General features: G+C 43.4%; 1 protein-coding gene across 1 annotated transcript in view; it reads left to right on the forward strand.

Moving 5' to 3' along the window:
- The window catches only part of GRPR (gastrin releasing peptide receptor), a gene marked incomplete at its 5' end in the record, with an annotated part of 31,295 nt that extends 15,314 nt beyond the window's left edge, over positions 1 to 15,981 (forward strand). The window contains 2 exons of the mRNA XM_079910258.1: positions 13,817 to 14,168; positions 15,585 to 15,981. Of these exons, the coding sequence (XP_079766384.1) occupies positions 13,817 to 14,168; positions 15,585 to 15,974 (742 nt within the window). The 3' untranslated portion in view covers positions 15,975 to 15,981. The remainder of the gene's footprint in view (positions 1 to 13,816; positions 14,169 to 15,584) is intronic.
- Between the last annotated feature and the right edge of the window lie 4,412 nt (positions 15,982 to 20,393).

Below are 20,393 nucleotides of genomic sequence, written 5' to 3' on the forward strand. Positions count from 1 at the left end.
CAGCTCCCATAGGAGGGAGTATCTTTTCATTATGCGCTCATGTAAGCAAGTCACCTTAAAATTGCTAAAAAGGGAAATTGTGCCCTAGTACCCCCAGGGATTCTTCTGGACTTGAAATGGTTAGAGAAATAGGATGTGTTTGGGTCACAGGAGATCTCTTGGGAAAAGCCTAATAAGATGGTGTCCAGACTGATCTGGGGTAAGTGGACTTGAGAGGAGGATTTGGCTAGGAGCGTGGCAGCGGAGGAGTGGGTTATTTTGAGCATTGTGAACCCATTTCCTTACCTGCAAGTAAGACAATACAGGCCAGACAAATTGGGTGCACAGTTCTAGATTTTTAATTTTAATTATATATTTGTTCAGTAAGCAAAATAGGCATAAAATGAACAAGACATAGACCCAACACTTAAGAAACTCAGAGTCCTGTGACCCAGGGTGCATGAGCCTTTTTAATTTCCAGGATGGAATAAGAGAAAATGTCACTGAGTGTCCAGGGCTTATGCTTCTCTTGACCTCTTCTGTACCTAGTACAGGACCGTGCAAAAGTAGGTGCTGAAGATATGCTTTTGATTATTAAAAGTGCTAGTTTTTGAGGAGTGGGGATGCTTCGCTTCATTTAGACGGGACGTGTTGCACTGGAGCTAATCCTAGGAGGGATCTGTGAAGGCAGGGGCGTTGTCCTCTAGTGACCACCAGGGCTCCTCAGAGCTAAATGGACATGGTGCCCAGAGAGGCCAGCTGGTATCTGCAGAGCGCCGCCTGCTGGCTAGAGGAGTCATGGGCATCTTGAGGCAGAAATGCTTAGGCTATAGACTCTAAAAAAGATCTCAAATTGTATGCTCTGGATTCTGTCCAAAAGACGAAGGAAAGTTGGAAAGAAATATATCAAAACATCACATGTAAGACTTATGGATGATTTTCTTCTTTTTTTTTTTTTTTAAGAATTCTCTGTCTAAATTTCTACAATGAACTGTTAACACTTTTTTTTTGGTTAACACTTTTATATTAAATTTTTTAACTGAAAAAAGTTGTTCAAATGAACTAACTGCCTCTAGACCACCTTCCTTGACATTGTCTTTGCTGAATCAAAGCAAACTTTTCCAATTGGTTCTTAAGATACCCCCAAAATTTCATGGTGACAGACTTACAAACTTTTTCCCTCCCTCCCTCCCTCCCTCTTCCTTCTTTCCTTTCTTCCTTCCCTCCCTCTTCCTTCCTTCCTTCCTTCCTTCCTTCCTTCCTTCATTCTATTATGTTTTGGAGGTTCACATTTAATAGAGCACTATTCATAGTAAGGATAAATTCAAAAGCATTGGATTTTGTTGAAGAGATGTCTGAGTTTGAGCTCTGATTCTTCTAATTGTCAACTGTGTGACTTTGGGCAAATTATAAGCCTCAGTTTTCTGATCTGTAAAAAGGGATAAGGGTATTTACTTTTCATATTTCACAGGACTGTTGTAATTTTTGTCATGGTGAAATGAAATAATGTGTTGACTTCTTTATGAAATGTTAGAATTCCCAGTCAAAAAAGTGAGTGTACCATTAGCATGATTGTTGTTTCTGTTCATAAGGGAGCTAAGAGAGTGTGGTTGAAATCTCACCTGCTTTATGTTCTAGTGGACAGTCACTTGAAAAGTGTTGGGAGCTGTACCAGGCACACAATAAGTGCTAATAAGTTTTGGTTAAATAAAAATTGAAAAAGAAAACGAAACTGAGACAGCCTGCTTATACAGAAATAGCTAATTATGGAAGTGGGAGTAGAACACGGGGCTCCCAGTCTCCCTCCAGTTCCTCTCTCTCCCTGTCTTGGGCTCCTTCACCACTAGCGTTTACCTCCGTGATGCTGGCAGGATCAGCCTTCTGGGCCAGGAGACCTAATAAGCTACAAAGTTGGGTCATCATATCTCCACGTATAAAACCTCTCACAAAAGGTTATTTAGATATAGTGCTCTTAAATTTTTATAATTAGCCACAATGACTCATATGCCATGATGGTATTTTTGAGCTTTAATGATTCTTATTTTGAAATAAAAAAAAGATAGTATTTTACTGAGATAATTTAGAAACTTAGAAATTCTTTTTTTTTTTTTTTTGCCGTACGCGGGCCTCTCACCGTTGTGGCCTCTCCCGTTGCGGAGCACAGGCTCCGGACGCGCAGACTCAGCGGCCATGGCTCACGGGCCCAGCCGCTCCACGGCATGTGGGATCTTCCCGGACCGGGGCACGAACCCGTGTCCCCTGCATCGGCAGGCGGACTCTCAACCACTGCGCCACCAGGGAAGCCCAGAAATTCTATTTTTATCCCCAATAATTTGAAGTATATTTAAAAACTGAAATTGTCTCATTTTCTGTATATGTTTGATAACTTAACTGGACCAGGGGAAGAACTGACATACTGGATGCGGTTGGTGGACCCCAGAGGTCACTTACAGACCTGGGCTTCCTGTGTTTCTCTGACCGAGGGTGATCCTGGCCAAGGGAAGGTGTGCGGCAGGCCGGAGTGCCCTGAATTAATACTGCAGGACAATTCTCGACCAAAGAGGGATGGGAGTCGGTGGGTAGACACACCAGCCTCCTCGGCCCTTGGTGGCAAGTTCTGGAATGTGCTCACCACAGTCTCTCAGGGGGTCCCCAGCTGGCCTGTGCTCCAGTTGCCCTGTGTGGTACCCTATATTGCCTTTCATCCCCTCCCTGTGCCACTTCCCCACTCCCTCCCTGTGCTTCCGGAGAGCCCCTCCCAAATAAACTACATGCACCTAAATCCTTGTCTCAGGGTCTGTTTGGGGGTGAATGACAATTTATATAGACAATTAATTACCCAGAGTCTACTATACCCTCCACGCTAGAGCATGGGTGATTTTTTTTTTCTGTCTTTGTGATTTTTTTCCCGATTCTCTGTGTATCTTCTATGCCACGCAGTAGAGTAAATGCAGGCTGTGTAACTATCATTTGAGATGGGATTTATGAACGTTCTTCAAATTTTTTGGCTCATAAATTGCTGAGGGCTTCCCTGGTGGTGCAGTGGTTGGGAGTCCGCCTGCCGGTGCGGGGGACGTGGGTTTGTGCCCCAGTTCGGGAAGATCCCACATGCCGCGGAGCGGCTGGGCCCGTGAGCCATGGCCGCTGAGCCTGTGCGTCCGGAGCCTGTGCTCCACGACGGGAGAGGCCGCGGCAGTGGGAGGCCCGCGTACCGCAGGAAAAGAAAAAAAAAATAAATAAATAAATTGCTGAAAAATTCTAACAAGTTATAAATATATGTTCCTCTCTCCGTAACATTTTTGAGGAATGGCCTTCGAACAGCTTGTGCCAGGATGTTTGCACACCTACTGAAATTTAACTGGGTTACTGCTTTCCTTTGTCGTTTTAAACATACCCTCTGGCAACTGTAATATTTCATCCTGTTTATACCCCTTCTGATGGGCTCCTTACAGGATTAGCACTGAGCTTTGGAATTAGATCATCCTGCTGAAACCCAATTTGGGCCCAAGGGTTAATAGTTGCTCAACTCTTTCTGCCAAAGCACCATCAGATGTCCAACAGTTGCCTGTGTTTGTCTTCCCATTCTATACCTCAGCTTCTACATCCCTCAGAGCCCTACACTTCTGAAACCTTCCCCATGTCGTTGGCTCTTTCTCTAGCCTCCTTCCAGCCTTTGGTTTTTAGTCTTTCCCTGATGCCTTTTTACCTGTGCTCCAGTGTCTCACTGAGATGGCCTCTTTAAGCCCTGAGAGTTCTGAATATATGAAAGAGTCCAGACCTCACTCTTGGCCTCAGGCCACAGAGAACTTCAGGGTGTATATATGGGGGTGAAAATGCAGGAGATTAGGTATAACAGACTCAAGGAGGAAGAATAAAAATTTTGTGTCTGTCTAGAAAGACACTACTTTCCCCATGGCTGCAGCAGGCAGGGAAGAGACACTCTGATCCTTTCTTTGGTTTTCTTCCTTAGTTCCAATACCAGTAAAGGGGAGCAGAATTTGCCCCAAAATGTGCCTCATTGGCATAAGGATAATTTTCGACTTTTTTTTTTTTTATTCTTTAAGAAAATAGCACAGGGACTTCCCTGGTGGCGCAATGGTTGAGAATCCGCCTGCCAATGCAGGGGACACGGGTTCGAGCCCTGGTCCGGGAAGATCCCACATGCCACGGAGCAACTAAGCCCGGGTGCCACAACTACTGAGCCTGCGCTCTAGAGCCCGCGAGCCACAACTACTGAGCCCACGTGCCACAGCTACTGAAGCCCATGCGCCTAGAGCCCATGCTCCGCTACAAGAGAAGCCACTGCAATGAGAAGCCCACGCACCGCAACAAAGAGTAGCCCCTGCTCGCCTCAACTAGAGAAAGCCTGCGTGCAGCAATGAAGACCCAACACAGCCAAAAATAAATAAATAAATAAATTTTTAAAAAGAAAATAGCACATATAGGAGAAGCTCTAAAAACTGAGTAGAAGTTACCCTGTTATAGGAAACATTTACATTTATAAGGGAAATCTCCATTTGTAAGGGTGTCTCCCTTTTGGTACCAGGAAAAAGAGGATGACTCTAAATCTCTAGAAACTTATCAATGTAGAAGGCGTGGACTGAAATCTGTAGAATGAGCTTGTACTTTACTGTTCTTTGCCTGGTAACCTCCTAGGACTGGCTCCCCCACCCACTTCTTTTTTTTTTTTTTTTTTTTTTTTTTTTTTTGCGGTGCGCGGGCCTCTCACTGCTGCGGCCTCTCCCGTTGCGGAGCACAGGCTCCGGACGCGCAGGCCCAGTGGCCATGGCTCACGGGCCCAGCCGCTCCGCGGCATACGGGATCCTCCCAGACCAGGGCACGAACCCGTGTTCCCCGCATCGGCAGGCGGACTCTCAACCACTGCGCCACCAGGGAAGCCCTCACCCACTTCTTTGGTCTTTAGCTGAAGATGGTATTTAAGGTGATGGCTCGGGTCTTTTCAGGGAGTTCCTCAGTTTTCCTGGGTCTCTCCCATGTTGTCAAGGAGGTATACATGTTATTAAACTTCTGTTTGTTTTTCTCCTGTTAAGCTGCCTTTTATTGTATGGGGTCTTAGTCAAGAACCTAGAAGGGTAGAGGGAAAATGATTTTTCTTCCCCTACACTAGAAAGCCCAGGTTGCCTGGTCAACCACAGGACCATCATTATAGGAAGCAGTAGGGCCTGGTGGTAGAGGCTTAGGGGAGAGCCTGCATGGGCTCAAATCTTGTTTCCACTGCTTAGCACTGATGGCCGTGGAAAGCGTACTTCGCATCATTTCCCTCATCTGTAAAAGAGCAATAATACTAGTACCTGCCACATATTATTACTACTAGAACTGTTGTGAGGATAAAAAGCAACATTTTAAACAAAATTCATAGCTTAGTTACCTGATCCACAGGAAGTCTCCAATAAGTTTTAGCCATTATCATTGTTGTTGTTTTTAACAGAATCAATCTAATTGAAACCCAGGTACAAAATTGTCCTGTTCCTCCACAATCTGTTACAAGAAAGAATCCCCACATGACACTTACAGAGTAAGCCTTTGAAGAAAGTAAATATTTAGAAGTCTAACTGCCTGCATCCATTGTACCCCAAATGTCTCTTCCATCTGCTGGATGGAGGAATAAACAAAAATACTTTGATTGGGAAACAGAGCCTTCCTTACATAATCAGAGGTAGAACTCTACATACAGGAAGGTCATCTCATTGACGTGAATCCATACTAAAGAGCAAATGACTGATACACACTCCCTTCCTCAAAGCAGGGAGACAGTGGGCTCCTCCAGGGGGAGAACACAATGGAGGGGAAATTTTGATTCACAAAGGTGTAACTTCAGGATTTTACTCAGAGGTGGTCCTGCGTGGATCCACGATCTGTATCTGGATCTCTCTGAAGAAAATAAGAAAAAATATGAGTACACTTTGTAATGTGGATCTTGATCCTCTGTCTTGGTCTGAGTTTTAAGCTCCCCTCTTCCGGATACAAGAAGGTCTTCACTGCAGACCCTTAGGAAGCCCCCTGAAACCTTAGCTAAATTTTCTGGAAAGTGTGTTCTGGGACAATGGACCCCAAAGTGGAGTTCACTTCTACTTATTTTGATTTTTATTTAAAAATAAGGATGAATTAAAAGTTAATACTGTGTAGTATCCAAATTGAGGCTCAACCTGTCACTGAGTCCACGTCAGAGGGTCCCTTGTCATGTGCAGCTCAGGCAGCAGGAGTGGGGTTCCCGCCATGTACAAGTCTCAACAATGACCTTACTCTTCCCTGCACTTTCAGCTAATAGAGAGGCATTACAGACTGACATCTGCTTGTGCATAATCTAGTTTTAATTAACCTCCCTAAATGAACATTAGCTTCAAAATATTCCTGCCAAAACAAAACAGAGCAAAACAAAACCCCACAGATTGTAGATGATACTAAAATTGCAACTCCAAGAGAACAATATGAACATAGCAGAGAAGACACTTCCCTCATTCCTGGTAGAGTCGCTAATCAGCTATGACACATTCAATCCCATTGAAATTATAATTATAATAAAGTTTTCCCCATGACAACAGCATTTACTGTTAATAAAATATATACCACATTATTTTAAGATTATTATTTTACTACTTGCTCGTCTTTTAAAAATTCTATATTTTAGAGTAAGTTTTCTCCCCAACCTGTTTATGAACTCTTGTGTAATACCCACCCACATTCCACAATGAACATTTCCTAGATTTTGTTCTTACTCTCTTTGTAGCACATATATATGTAAAGTATATAATAATTATATGTCTCTCTAGTATATATATTTGTCTGTTTGTTTTGTTTTATTTTACTGAACTCTGGAAAGTAAGGTACAAACATCCTGACCTTTCACTTCTAAGTACGTTTGTGTATTTCCTAAGAACAAGGACACTCTTCTACATAACCCCAATGCTGCTATCATACCCAATGAAATTAACAATAATTCCTTAATAGCAAGTAATGTGTAATCCATGATCAAATTTCCTCCATTGTCCCCAAAATGTCTTTTATAGCTTTTTTTGCCCCCTAAATCCAGGACCAAATCAAGGCATATGCATTGCATTTGGTTATTATATCTCTTTTTTTCTGGCTTTATTATGACATAATTGACACATAACATTGTATAAGTTTAAGGTGTATAACATAATATTTTGACATAGGACATATTGTGAAAAAGATTACTTGTTATATCTCTTTAATCTCCTTTAAGGTAGAATAGTAGCTCCCCTACATTCGTCTAAAACGATGATGTTGACTGTTTTGATGAATCCAAGCCAGTTATCTTGTAGAATGTGCCAGAAGTGGATTTGTCTGATTGTTTCTTCAAAGTAGATTCAGGTTAAAAATTGGAGACAAGAACACTGCATAGGCAATGTTATGTCCTTCCCATTGCATTGCACAGGAGGCACAGGATCGCAGATTGTCCTGCTATCAGTGATGCTAAGTTTGATCAGGGCCACATTATGAATTTCCTGGGCCCTTTGCACTTTTACCTTCATGGCATCCTTTCGCCATAAAACATATAAAAAAGTATATTTTATAGTTGTATTGGCACAAAGATAAATATAATCCAAGGTGGATTATGTTTATTTTTTTCCTGATTTTAAAAGAAATTAAAACATTTTCCCGAGCCTCTAAAGTTATCATGGGCCCCAGACCCGTGCCTGCCTAATGGAGAAGTTCGCCCTGGGTTTGACCCCTTGATTAGAGAGGTGACCTCTGGACCTCCCCAACATAAAGGTCCATTTTCCTTTTGTAATTAAATAGTAATCTGTGGGGAAACTCTTTGAGACTATGTGTATATCTTGTTCCCCGAAAACCACTCCCTCAGTGGTTTTACTATTTTTGCTTGAATCAGTTATTACATTGAAGGTTGCAAGAATTATGTCCTGTTCAGGGATGAGAATACTGAGGTGCAAGGAGTCTGTGATTTGTCCAAGATCACAAAGCTAGTGGGTAGAATCACCATTAGGAACTAGGTGTCTCTGCTCCCAAATTCACATTAGAGCCCCAAGGAAACTGGAGTATATTAAGAAGGAGTGAAAAAGAGCATTGGAATTATTTAGCCCAGAGAGAAGAACAGAAAAGGATGACTATAATTTGTTACATAACTAAAGATAACAGTTGATGGGTACCAAGGACCAGCAAACTCTCCATTTGCAATGTAATAGCTCAAAGGAGGTAAGACTCCATTGCTCTGGACCACAGTCATTTTACAAACCAGCTAATAATTGCCTCACATTTCTTCAGAAAAGTTCTTGGCATTATTCTCAGGAGGAGATAAAGCCAATGTTTAATAGTCTTGTCAAATCTTATTAGGTATTAGGATTCTAATTTAAATGCTGACAATGTGTCAATTACCCTAGAGAACATTTAGTTCATTTCGTTTTCTCTTCACCTCAGGCCTCTCCAGGTAGCGTGCATTAGGATTGTAATCGAGGTTTTAAAATATTGTTGTTCAACAATTCCTACAGACTTCGGTAGGTAATTGTGAACAAATAGGGGCTGAAATGCTGGATCCTTAAAACTAAACAAACTGCCCGTGTTTGAATAAAAGACATACCTTTCTGTGGGCAAAGGTTGCCAACCCTGGGTGTGGAAGCCAGCTACTTCTACTTGCCAAGAATCCCTTTGACACGTTAATCTTGCAGAGAGAATGTTTTGGACCTTTACGGTGTTTGCATAAGAAAAATGAAGCACGGATGTTTTCAGAAGTGGGAAGCAATTGTCTTTGGCCCCATATTGTCAGAGGAGTGAATTGGTCATTCTGTGGAAGAATGACTCTTACTAGGTGTGCGAAAGTGAATCTGCTGTCGCTTATTTATGAGAAGTTGAAAATAAAAGACACATCTGCAAGTCCCAGATTATTAATCTTAATTGATTAGCAAGTATTTGCTGAGCCTCTACTTTGCAATAAGTGGTAAGAGGAACAGGGGACCTGGAGCATTTTCAGTGATACAGAAAGAAGAGAAGAGGAGAAGATATAAGCTTCTGACCTCAGGAACTTACGAGAAAGTCAGGTAGAAAAGACATGCCCATGGAAAGCTAGCAAGCAATTCAAGGTAGTGCAGAGTAAGCGTAACACGAGAAGAGTAAAATTAGACAGGTTGGGAGAAGCAACGGGAATTATCGAGGCCTAGATTGATCAGCAAAAGCTTCAAGATGATACTTATAAGCTGGAATTTGGAAGGACAGCCTTCAGATGAATGGAGACTCTGGAATCAGGCATGACGAAAGGGCAGAGGCAAGAAAGTGATGGCGAATTTAAGAATAGGACACAGACTAGTCTCTCTCTTGAGTACAATCGAAAGTTGACAGCTCTTTCTTTCAAAGGACCGGAAGTGGGGGATAATCTATGCGAAATGATCCTGGAAATAAAATCTGATGATGGCTTTAAATGACCACCATGTCTAATTGTTCTAAATAAGGCTCTTTTGTTGACAAAGAATGGTTGCCACTTAAACTAACTCAAGTGAAAAGGGAACGGGAGAATTGTAAGATTATAACAGAACACCTCTTGGACATTCAAAAGTAATTTGTGGGCCAGGAACCAAGGACCCTCTGTACGACTTAGAGCCACATCATCTCAGCTTCTTCTGCTTTTATATCTGCCTCATTCTCTTTGTCTCACTCTACCTACTTTGCTTATTCATCTTGCACTGATCCCTTCCTCAGCATCATAATATTTTATTGCCATCATCTACGATTGACTAACTACATCCTCTCAATTTTTCAGTTTAAATGCTTAAGAGAAAGAGAGACTCTTTGGTAGTTGGCCAGGCAGTTTATCGGCTGGTTTCGATTATTATTGGCTGGTATCCATCCTAGTCCAACCAGTCATCACTCTTAAACGAGAACCGCCCAGTGGGGTCTCCCTTCATTGGGAGCTCCAGGCAGAGCAGCCCAAACCAGAAGATATAGACCGCTATGTTCCAAGCTCTATAGAACCATTAGACTTCCAGGGAACAGTTGGTATGTTCCGTACACATTTGGGAAATGGCTGGTCTATTTTTCTATCTCTAGGAAGGATTTTCCCAGAGCTTTCTTCTTAAAGAGCTGTACTATCCTGAAAAGAGCTGGTCCCAAATTGAATATTGACTTCACCACCTCTGAAACCATCTGAGCTTCAATTTGTTGCCTGTAGAGTGGGGATAATAGCACCTACCTGTTGGAGTTGTCTGGAACATAAATGAGATCATTTCAATGCTATTCTCTGCTTGGCACAAGGCAAGAGCTTAGTAAACGGGATTTCTGTAATTTCTTTGCTATTTTATGACTATTTCATAATAGAAAACTGTTGGCAGTGCATTTTTACTTATTTTTTAATTGTAAAAATGATATATGAATATTTTAAAGCAAACCCTACACATTATATTATTTCACTGATAAATATTTTAGGGTGTGTTTTTGTTTTGGGGGGTTTTTTGGGGCTGCGTTGGGTCTTCGTTGCGGTGCGCTGGCTTCTCATCGCAGTAGCTTCTCTCGTTGTGGAGCACGGGCTCTAGAGCGCAGGCTCAGTAGTTGCGGCACATGGGCATAGTTGCTCCGCAGCATGTGGGATCTTCCCGGACCAGAGCTCAAACCCGTGTCCCCTGCGCTGGCAGGCGGATTCTTAACCACTGCGCCACCAGGGAACTCCTAGGGTGTGTTTTTAATAAATAAAGATTTTTTAAAAGCACAGAACCACAATACCACTATTATACCTAATACATTAAAGATAATTCCTTGATATCACCAGTACTAAATCTATATTTGATTTTCTTCAATAGTCTCAAAAATATCTTTTTATGGTTGTTTGGTTTGGATCAAAATCCAAAAGGAGTCTACATATTGCACTGATATCAGTCAGTCTATAAACCATTTTCTCTGCTCTTCTATGCCATATATTTGTTGAAAAAATGGGGTCATTATTCCTGTAGAATTTTCCAGTTCAGGATTTGACTGACTGCGTCATCTAGCAGGTTCTTCTATCCCCACATTCCTTGAAAACTGGTACATAGATCTAGAGGCTTATTTAGATTTAGATTCAAATTATTTCTCTGGCAAAACTATAAAAGAAATATTTTATACTATCTTTTATGTTTTAAAAGTTGTGAATTTGAAATAGTAGCTCAATAGTTCCCATGGCATTTTGCACTTAGGAATACAAGACTCCCAAGAGAGAAGGAGGTAAGCCATTCGCTCTGGTTTCTGCTTCATGCCTGAGGGAATCACCTTCCCTTGGAGAGTTAATGGTACTTGTGACTGCTATCTGCCAGAAAATGCACATGGAAGTCATAACTACCAGTTTATCTCTAATGGATTTATCAGAGATATCTTTAGTCATATACATCTCTGGCTGAGGATATTCACATATCTTTCATTAAAAATATCAATTCCGGGCTTCCCTGGTGGCGCAGTGGTTGAGAGTCCACCTGCCGATGCAGGGTACACGGGATCGTGCCCCGGTCCGGGAAGATCCCACGTGCCGCGGAGCGGCTGGGCCCGTGAGCCATGGCTGCTGAGCCTGTGCGTCCGGAGCCTGTGCTCCGCAACGGGAGAGGCCGCAACAGTGAGAGGCCCGCGTACCGCAAAAAAAAAAAAAAAAAAAAATCAATTCCTTGACTACATTCTAAACTAGGAATTAAAATGTTTGAAATGACTAGTGACTAGAGAAAGCACCACAGGACAGTAGAACCTCCTTTGAAATTTTTTTTTTTAATAAGTGTTTTTTTTTTGTTTTGTTTTTTTCGCCATGCCGTGTGGCATGTGGGATCTTAGTTCCCAGACCAGGGATTGAACCCGCCCCCCTCCCCTGCATTGGAAGCGCGGAGTCTTAATCACTGGACCGCCAGGGAAGTCCCTGTAATTGTTTTAAATGCACTAATACAAATTATGGACGGAAAAGCAAACCCGGGTACACAGAAGCAGGACTACAGTGTTGTTCTGGAGTGTTGGGGATATCTGATAAATACTCACCTTTTCTCCCCTACCTGAAGTGGGAACAGAGAACTAGATATAGAAATAAGACAGATGACAATAAAAATAATTACTTCTATATCTCATAAAGCTGTTTGGAGAATGTGACCTAGGTGCCCAGCAATAATGAACTTGCAGACACTCTGATCTTCTAAATTACATATGCCACTCCCCTTGTCAGGGACACTTAGATAAGCACAGGCCTCTCTAAGCCCAGTGCACATGCTGGGTTCTTTTTCCCAAACTCACCACTCAAAACTCACTCCCCCTTCCCTGGAGGGTCGCAGAAAGTGAGCGAGAAGTCAGAGTGCAGCCAAGAGTGGTAACTCAATGGAGGTTTGATCAACATGGAAATAAGTGGAAATAACTGTTCCTTTCTCACTGAAGTCCACTATATAAAAGAGCATCACAGGCAGAACCCAGTGTCAGCACAGCGTTTTCAACAATGAACACCCTCACATTTAGGTGGTCCCAACGCATATCACCTTCTACACTATAGCAGCTCATGTGCAGTAGAACAAATGTTTGTGCCGTGTGTGCAAATCGCAGTGCTGGCAGATACCAAGATAGAAAAAGACCCAGTCTTTGCCCCCCAAAGGCTCATCCTCTAGTGGGTTCTCAACAGGTGGACCCAAAATAAGTGTGTGGCCCACTGTGCTAGGCATTGTGTGGGGAGTTGTAGCAGGCATGGAGATGCTCTGCTCAGACCTCCCTTGAAGGAAAGACTTGCTGTTCAGCTCTCAGCTCCTTCTGGGTCCACTTCACGTTTCAAGCTATGGTCATGCTCTTCTTGGGCAGCTCCTGCCTAGTGACAGAACCAGGTAGCAACTGAGGTCACCTTCTTTTTGGGTGGCCCCAGCCAGTGACCAAGCCAGGTGGTGATACAAGGGCTTGGCCATTTCCACCAAGACAGGACCCCTTCATTGGGCAATCTTTGCTCCTGAGCTTCCCATTGGGCTGGTGTAGGGCGACCAGCTGTCACCGTCACTGGGACTGAGAAGTTTCCCAGGGCATAGGACTTTCAGTGCTAAAACTGGGAAATGCCCAGGCAAACTAGGATGGTTGGTCACCTTGGCTGGCGTAGACCTTGTCAGATCTGCATCAGGGTCTGACAGCTCCCTCTGCGCAGTCCTGCCTCCTTCCCTTTCCCCACAGGTGTTCATCAACAATAAACTCTGTGTCCTCCTGACTACATCTCAATGTCTCATTCCCAGAGCACTCGACCCACGACAGGGGCACAGGTAGCACAGAAACCAGGAAGGACCTAAATATTGCAAGAGAAGATGAGGCTGAAAGAGAGGGGGTGGGGCGGGGAGATTCATTTGTTAATTACAGGGATGCTTCTGTGTGTGACTTTTTCAGCGGACTATTTGTTCTGCAACCTTTGAAAAAGAAAAGAGGCTTATGTAAATACTCAGTGACAAAAGGTTTCCTAAACTGCATTTGAATACTCAAAATGAAGGCTTTGCCAAAAAAAAAAAAAAAAAAAAAGCCAACCTTCTTGTTCCAGCATCCTTTGTTAAACACGCGTTGTTATTCATTTCTGTGATTTAAGAAGAAAAATAAATAGAGCTTCAGCTTTTCTGAGAAGTATTCTTAAAATCAAGAAAGAATGTGGGCAGAATATTACTGCAGGGGGAAGGGAGCAGCACCCTTCAGGGCCAGGACTAGGACGAAGTGAGCCAGGTACTTGGGGTGCAGCATTTAAGGAGGCGCTCGCTGTGAGTTCAGAGTCAGCGCTTGCATGAACCTGACAGTCAACGCCTCCTTAAGTATTGCACCTCAGGGGCCTCACTGGCCTCACCCTAGTCCCGGCCCAGGCACCCATAATAGTAATAGATAACTTCCCTCTTCCCTGCCCCAGGTACAAAGCCATCGTCCGGCCAATGGATATCCAGGCCTCTCACGCCCTGATGAAGATCTGCCTCAAAGCCGCACTGATCTGGATCATCTCCATGTTTCTGGCCATCCCAGAGGCTGTATTTTCTGACCTACATCCCTTCCACGAGGAAAGCACCAACCAGACCTTCATTAGCTGTGCCCCGTACCCACACTCTAATGAGCTGCACCCCAGAATCCACTCCATGGCTTCCTTCCTGGTCTTCTACATCATCCCGCTGTCGATCATCTCTGTTTACTACTACTTCATCGCCAAAAATTTGCTCCAGAGTGCTTACAATCTACCCGTGGAAGGGAATATACACGTCAAGAAGCAGGTAGGTGCTTAGAAGTGATTCATTTCCTCCTTGGGGATTTGATTCCTTGCGTTTCTTTAGGACTCCACTGACAAGTTCAGTATCTGGGTGGTCACGTTGCCTGATTCTGCAGTAGAAGTGGTGAGTGATCTGTGGCCAGATGGTAAACAGGAACTCCTAGCTTCAGAAGACTTGGCATGCAGGTGTTCTTTAAGAATCTGGTTCTCTCATTAAAGAAACCTAGGCAAGCGAGGCGTGGAGAACCTGAAAGCTTTGGAGTATGTGTTTCTTTCTGAGAAAAATCTGTTGTTGTTTTTTAAAAAATAAAATGTTGAGGCCCCTAGGGATGTGACTTCTTTAAGCTCCAATCACATTGTTTGGTGGGAAGACAGTTACCACATGTGATAAAGCAGAAAGGGCAGGAAAACGAGGCTGGTTGAAGAAAAAGCAGTAGTTTGATTAAGATGGGTTCACGTTGATTTGAATTCAAATCCAGGCTTCCTGACTTACTTACCCTTTCTGAGAGTCAGTTTTTTATCCATGATGAGGGTAGTAACCCATATATTGTAAGGCTGTTGGAGGATCACAAGAGAGACACATGTACCCCCAGATGGCCCAGAGTGCAGGATGCCCTCCTTATGTGTTAGGCTCCCTTCTCCAATCCCCCTGTCACCCCCGTAATTTCATCCTGTGGTATAAATGGTAGAAACCAGGGGCTCTGGCTTTGTCGTCTTCATCAGTTTTTGTCTTCTAGTCCAAATGTAGATCGTGTGGTATTTATGATGGAAAAGCAGAAAGACTCCCTCCATTTAAAACGTGTAGCTGACTCAGTTGGAGGCTTCACCCTCTAAAATTCTTTTTTTCCCTCATCAATTATGGGGAGAAAATGGCAGTTCTCAGTGAAACTGTCTCCCTGCTTGAAAGACCTCTCAATGGTGAACATCCATTGTACCCCAGATTCTTTAAAGAGAACAATGTTTCCCCTTGCCGTAGCAGAGGGAGTTGGGAAAAAAAGGAGATGCTCAGCCCGCTTTTCTCTGAGACCCTTCCTGTGTTATATAGGCCAGAAAAAACTTGAGAGTAAAAAAAATAATAATAGGCAGTTATCTTGGTTTGGCGAATGAGGAAGAACAAAGCTGGCTGCTTTTTCAGGCATCAGAGGGAAGAAGAAATTATTAACTGTGGAGCCGAGAAAGACATGAAGTCATATGGCTGGTAACTGCACCAATGCCCTCCTGAGGACAGAGGGGGCACTTACTAGAATTTCATCGTGCAGTCCACTCGAGCATGTAATCAACTTTGTTTAAAGAGCTCAGAGGCACATTGGAACTATTGAACTTGTTTTCTGTGGCCTTGTGAGCCCGTCCATTTCCCTAATTCATTTTCCCCATCTTTTGCTCTGCCCACATCTTTGCCTCTGTGTCACTCTGTCCTCAGATCGAATCCCGGAAGCGCCTGGCCAAGACAGTGCTGGTGTTTGTGGGTCTCTTTGCCTTCTGCTGGCTCCCCAACCATGTCATCTACCTGTACCGCTCCTACCACTACTCCGAGGTGGACACCTCCGTGCTCCACTTCGTCACCAGCATCTGCGCCCGCCTCCTGGCCTTCACCAACTCCTGCGTGAACCCCTTTGCCCTCTACCTGCTGAGCAAGAGTTTCAGGAAACAGTTCAACACCCAGCTCCTCTGTTGCCGGCCCAGCCTGATGACCCGGTCTCACAGCTCCGGCAGAAGCACCACCTGCATGACCTCCTTCAAGAGCACCACACCCTCCGCGGCCGCCTTCAGCCTCATCAACGGAAACATCTGTCACGAGGGGTACGTCTAGACTGACCCTTGACCCTGCCCCCTAGGGACTCCTGGCTTTGCCGTATGGCTGGTAAGGAACCCTCGCCTCTGTTGTTGTCTCTGTACCCTCCAAAGACCCTTTGGCAGGCTCATGAGCGATGTGGGCGGGTTGGGGGGAGGCCCAAATGGGTCACCATTATGTTGGAAAGGCCCATCAAGGCGTGTGTTTTCCATTTCAACTTGTGAATGCTGCTTCTGACGCAGAGCAAACTTTCCCTTTTTTAGAAAAGGGAACAAATAGGAAATCATTATTTTAAGCATTAAACCCTGACATACAGATGTGCTCAACTAAGTCATAGAAACTATACGAACAACCAGATTTATATAGCAGAGAAATTGTACACTGAATGTCCACTTTGTGAAAGACTTCACCTTGTCGTTTCTTTAAGCACGAGTCAGTGCTTTAAGAATACGATTTGAGTCGTTTTTCAGGAATACTTATAATCACAAACCAAGGAACTGTTTTTTACACTTGTAATATGAAAAGTCAACCCTAGGCGAGTCCCATGTATAAGGGATAGTCCCCAAACTGATGACACTGGAAGCCAATTTAAAACAAATCCCTGAGTGTCGATTGTTTTTAAAAGACATTGCTGAGGACATAGGAGAAACACTCACCACATCATTTTAAGGCAAAAACACAACCAAACACACTGACACATATATTGAGGTCCAGGTGTAGCTGGGGAGTGATAGCTCACACTCCGAATTCTAACTCAATGCAGGTCCTTTTTGCTGTTGCCCAATTGCAGTCATCCATGGTGTGGTTCCACCATATCAGAGAAATCCTTCGCGGGGAAAATTGATCATACTATCCATTCATCAAACATGTATAGAAGTGCATAAAGTACAGTATTTATTTTAGGCATATAGGTTTTCAGACAAATGTATTTACTTCTGTTTGGCTGTCCTTGTCTGCTACAGTGAAGAAGTAGTTTCACATGAGAAGAAAGGGATCATATCTGAGCGGAAATAGAAACATGTTTACATTTAATATCTGCTTTACCTAAAGTCTGTGGCAGGAAATGAATTCAATGTCAGTAATATGTGTTTCTGTCTCAGTATGTGTAAGAAAGTTGCAGGGGGAGGTCTCAGCTTTAAGAACTGATTGAAAGACAGCTACAGATACATTAAGTTTCTACTTATGAAGAGTATTTATGAAACAGCCCATGTGCAGAAAAATACTGGACTTAAATCTTTTTTGTTTTCTAAGTGAGTAAAAGGATTTGACTCTCTTTCTTTAGATACCCTGAATCAAGTTTTTCTTGACTCAAGGACAGGCCAATTCTGACAGATTGCAAATGTGTTACCCCACTTTCAGATAAATCCAAATTCTGCAAATGTGCCCTCATGTGTAGCCCTCGCACACTAAGACAGTTTTAGTTCCGGTTTTCTCTATCCGGGTGAGATAGAACAGTCAGCTCTCTTTTCCACATGAGATTTTTATAAGATTTTTGTGTCTTGATACAAGGAAGTGCTCACAGTCTACAGAGCTTTAGCCGTTGGGACCAAGACTGTTGTAAAGATCTGTATTTATAATTGTATTAGCTGGAGTGAACCTCTGCACTTCTGTTTGCTACATGCAGTTACATACTGTACACGCCTGCTTTCCTGGTGCTCCATAATTACACGGGACAGTTTGAAAAGCAGACAGGTAGTATAGCTGAAAGAACCAAGATTTTTAGCTTGACATCCCAACTCTGTCATATATGTGTGTGTGTATATATATATATATATATATGGCTAGCATTTTTTTAACTCTCTAGAATGAGAGGACAGTCCCTTCTATTGCTGAGATCCTCTGAGCCCGATCATTGTTTCGATTTCTGTCTCTTAAGCATTTATGTAGCCACCTGCTCACAGTTGTCCCACTTCTGCCACCTTTGCAGCAACTCCTCTTGAGAAATCCTTCAACCACCATTCTACACTCATGTTCCCAATAGTGGAATGGAAGGAGACAGACAATTCCATTGCTTCAAATAATTTGTATGAATGACATCCCGTTAGCTTGTTATGTTTTGTAATTAGAGCTGAAAGAGATAGAAGAAAACACCTTGCTCAATCTCCTCCTTGTACAGAGTACCTTTCCTATTCACACTTCTTCAACCTCCACGCACCTGTTATCTTGAACTGCTGCACCACAGTTTTACCCTTGGCTTTCTTCAAAACTCTTGAGTATAAGTGACTCCATACCTAGCTAGTTGCTAAAGTGCATAGCATTCTGGGTTCCTAGCATGACTTGTTCGAGCATCTCTGATCTCCCTGCTTCCGAAGATATTTTGGGAGTAGGACTTATCTTAATGCCTCCTTCATTTAACATCATGGCATAGACTGTGTCTGGCCTCCTTTCTAGCTTCTAGATAAACAGGAGATCGATGTCTGGGTCTAGCTGTGTGTCCTTAGGCAAATCTTATCATCTCTTTGAGACTCTTCAGTGAAAAGGTTGGAGGAGGCCTTTGCCAGCCAGTGACCTAGAGGACTGATCAAATTATTTTGTGAATCAACTGATGGATTGACTCCAACTTTCTCACTGGGGTGAACTCAGCCGGGCCCTTCTCTAGGGAAGTCAAATTTTTATTTCACCTCCGGAACCTAAAATCACGGTGAGGGAGACCCAAGCCCCCACGTGGTATCACCTCTCTGTTAGGGCTGAGTGTGGCAGCGGCTGGAGCTAAGACATTTCACTCCTCGCCTCCAAAGATAATCATGTTTAGAGCTAATGTCTTTGGTGAGGGAAAAAAAAAATCAATTTTGGCTGTGGAAAACCATCTGTGTTTATTCAGTTTATTCAGACACTACCTTTCAATCTATCTTAAATTGAGCCTCCCTGAGGCAGGCAGCTCAACAGTGACAGATTAAGCAATAAACAAAGCAGTCTTCCCACCAACGGCTGCTGCTCGGAGGGATTTTCCACAGCGAGAGATCCTGGCCCCGCCATGTTGTTGACGTGATGATTCCCCATAAGTGCAGATGGCTGAACCCTGTTCTTCTGGCTGCCCTCACTCCCCCACTGAACCTGGCCTTCCGCCTCATTAATAAGCCCTGGATTTCCCTGCTTTGCCCCACAAACAACTTGGGTTCATCTTGAAGGATGGAGAGCCCTTAGATAAAACAGTTTAGAGGCTACTTCACACAGACCAAGTTCAGCTTGTTATGAAAATATACATTAAATAGAAATAAATAAACTTGTCCACAAGACATGGGCACACTTAAGTTATAAAGTCTTCACTTGTGCCCAAGTAGCCATTGGTTACTGGTTTCGGAGTCTACTCACGTGCCAAGTAGCTTCTGGTAATAGTGATTAGCTTTGTTTGGGGACTACAAGTTGAATGACACCCTCAGTCTGTGGACTGCAAGGTGGCTAAGTCACTTTTCCCAGGAGCCAGATAGAAACGATGGCCCCGGGAACCTGACTGTATGAGAGTGGAATAATTGTACATACGGTGTTGTGATGAGACGGGGAGGTGCAAACTTTCTTGCCATTTGTGCCCTTCACACCCACACCAGGAAGGAGCTCCCATTAAAGAGTAGCTTAGAATTAACCCTGGGTTGCTGAGAGGAATGGAGCACATTTGAAACATTTGTCTAATACTTGGCTGAATTTTCATAAAATGGATTAACAGCTGAAAACAAAGGAATTAGTCACTCTCCTGGGACCAGGCTTTGTGTGAGCTAGTCAATGAAACCGACCCCTAACAAGCTCTACTTCATTCTGTATCGGGATGGTCACTTCTCTCAGCCCCAACCTCGACAACTCCGCCCCCCGCCCCCGACACACATACACGCCCAACACAAACACAAACACTGTAATATCAAGCAATCTCTTACCATGATATTTGGCCTTCAGAGACACCCTTTTTTAGGAGCAATCAAAAAACCGCACACTGAGAACAAGTTTTTCTCACGTGAAAGTTCACATTAGAAATGCATTTGGTGGAATTTATCTAAATTTTTAAAAAGTTGAAGAGCCCCTCGGTTAAAATATTACATAGTCACAATTAATTCAAAATATACTTTGCATTGACCTAGTGTTCATGGTCTACCTTGCCTCATCTAATCCAAGCCTTCGCTGCTGACCAGAGAGCTGCTTTACATCCTTTACTGTGGAAATTTGTAAATGACATTGACTAGTGACCATTCACTATTAGATTAAAAGGCCCAGGGAACTATGAGGCTGAAGCATGAAAGTGTGGGTATGGGACCAGATTGACGTTAAAAAAGATGATTTCATATGGTTCAGCGTAACCTGATCTCATTCATTCTCATGGTCCATTCTGTGCTATTGAAGAACAGTGCTGATCGCCACCACCCCAGTTTACAGGATAGTCTGTTGCCCCTGCAAGTGACTCTGTTTAACTTGGCACGAGGGAGTGAATGGAGTTGTCGATGGTTGCCTCAG

Source organism: Stenella coeruleoalba (assembly GCF_951394435.1).
Source record: "Stenella coeruleoalba genome assembly, chromosome: X".
NCBI lineage: Eukaryota > Metazoa > Chordata > Mammalia > Artiodactyla > Delphinidae > Stenella > Stenella coeruleoalba.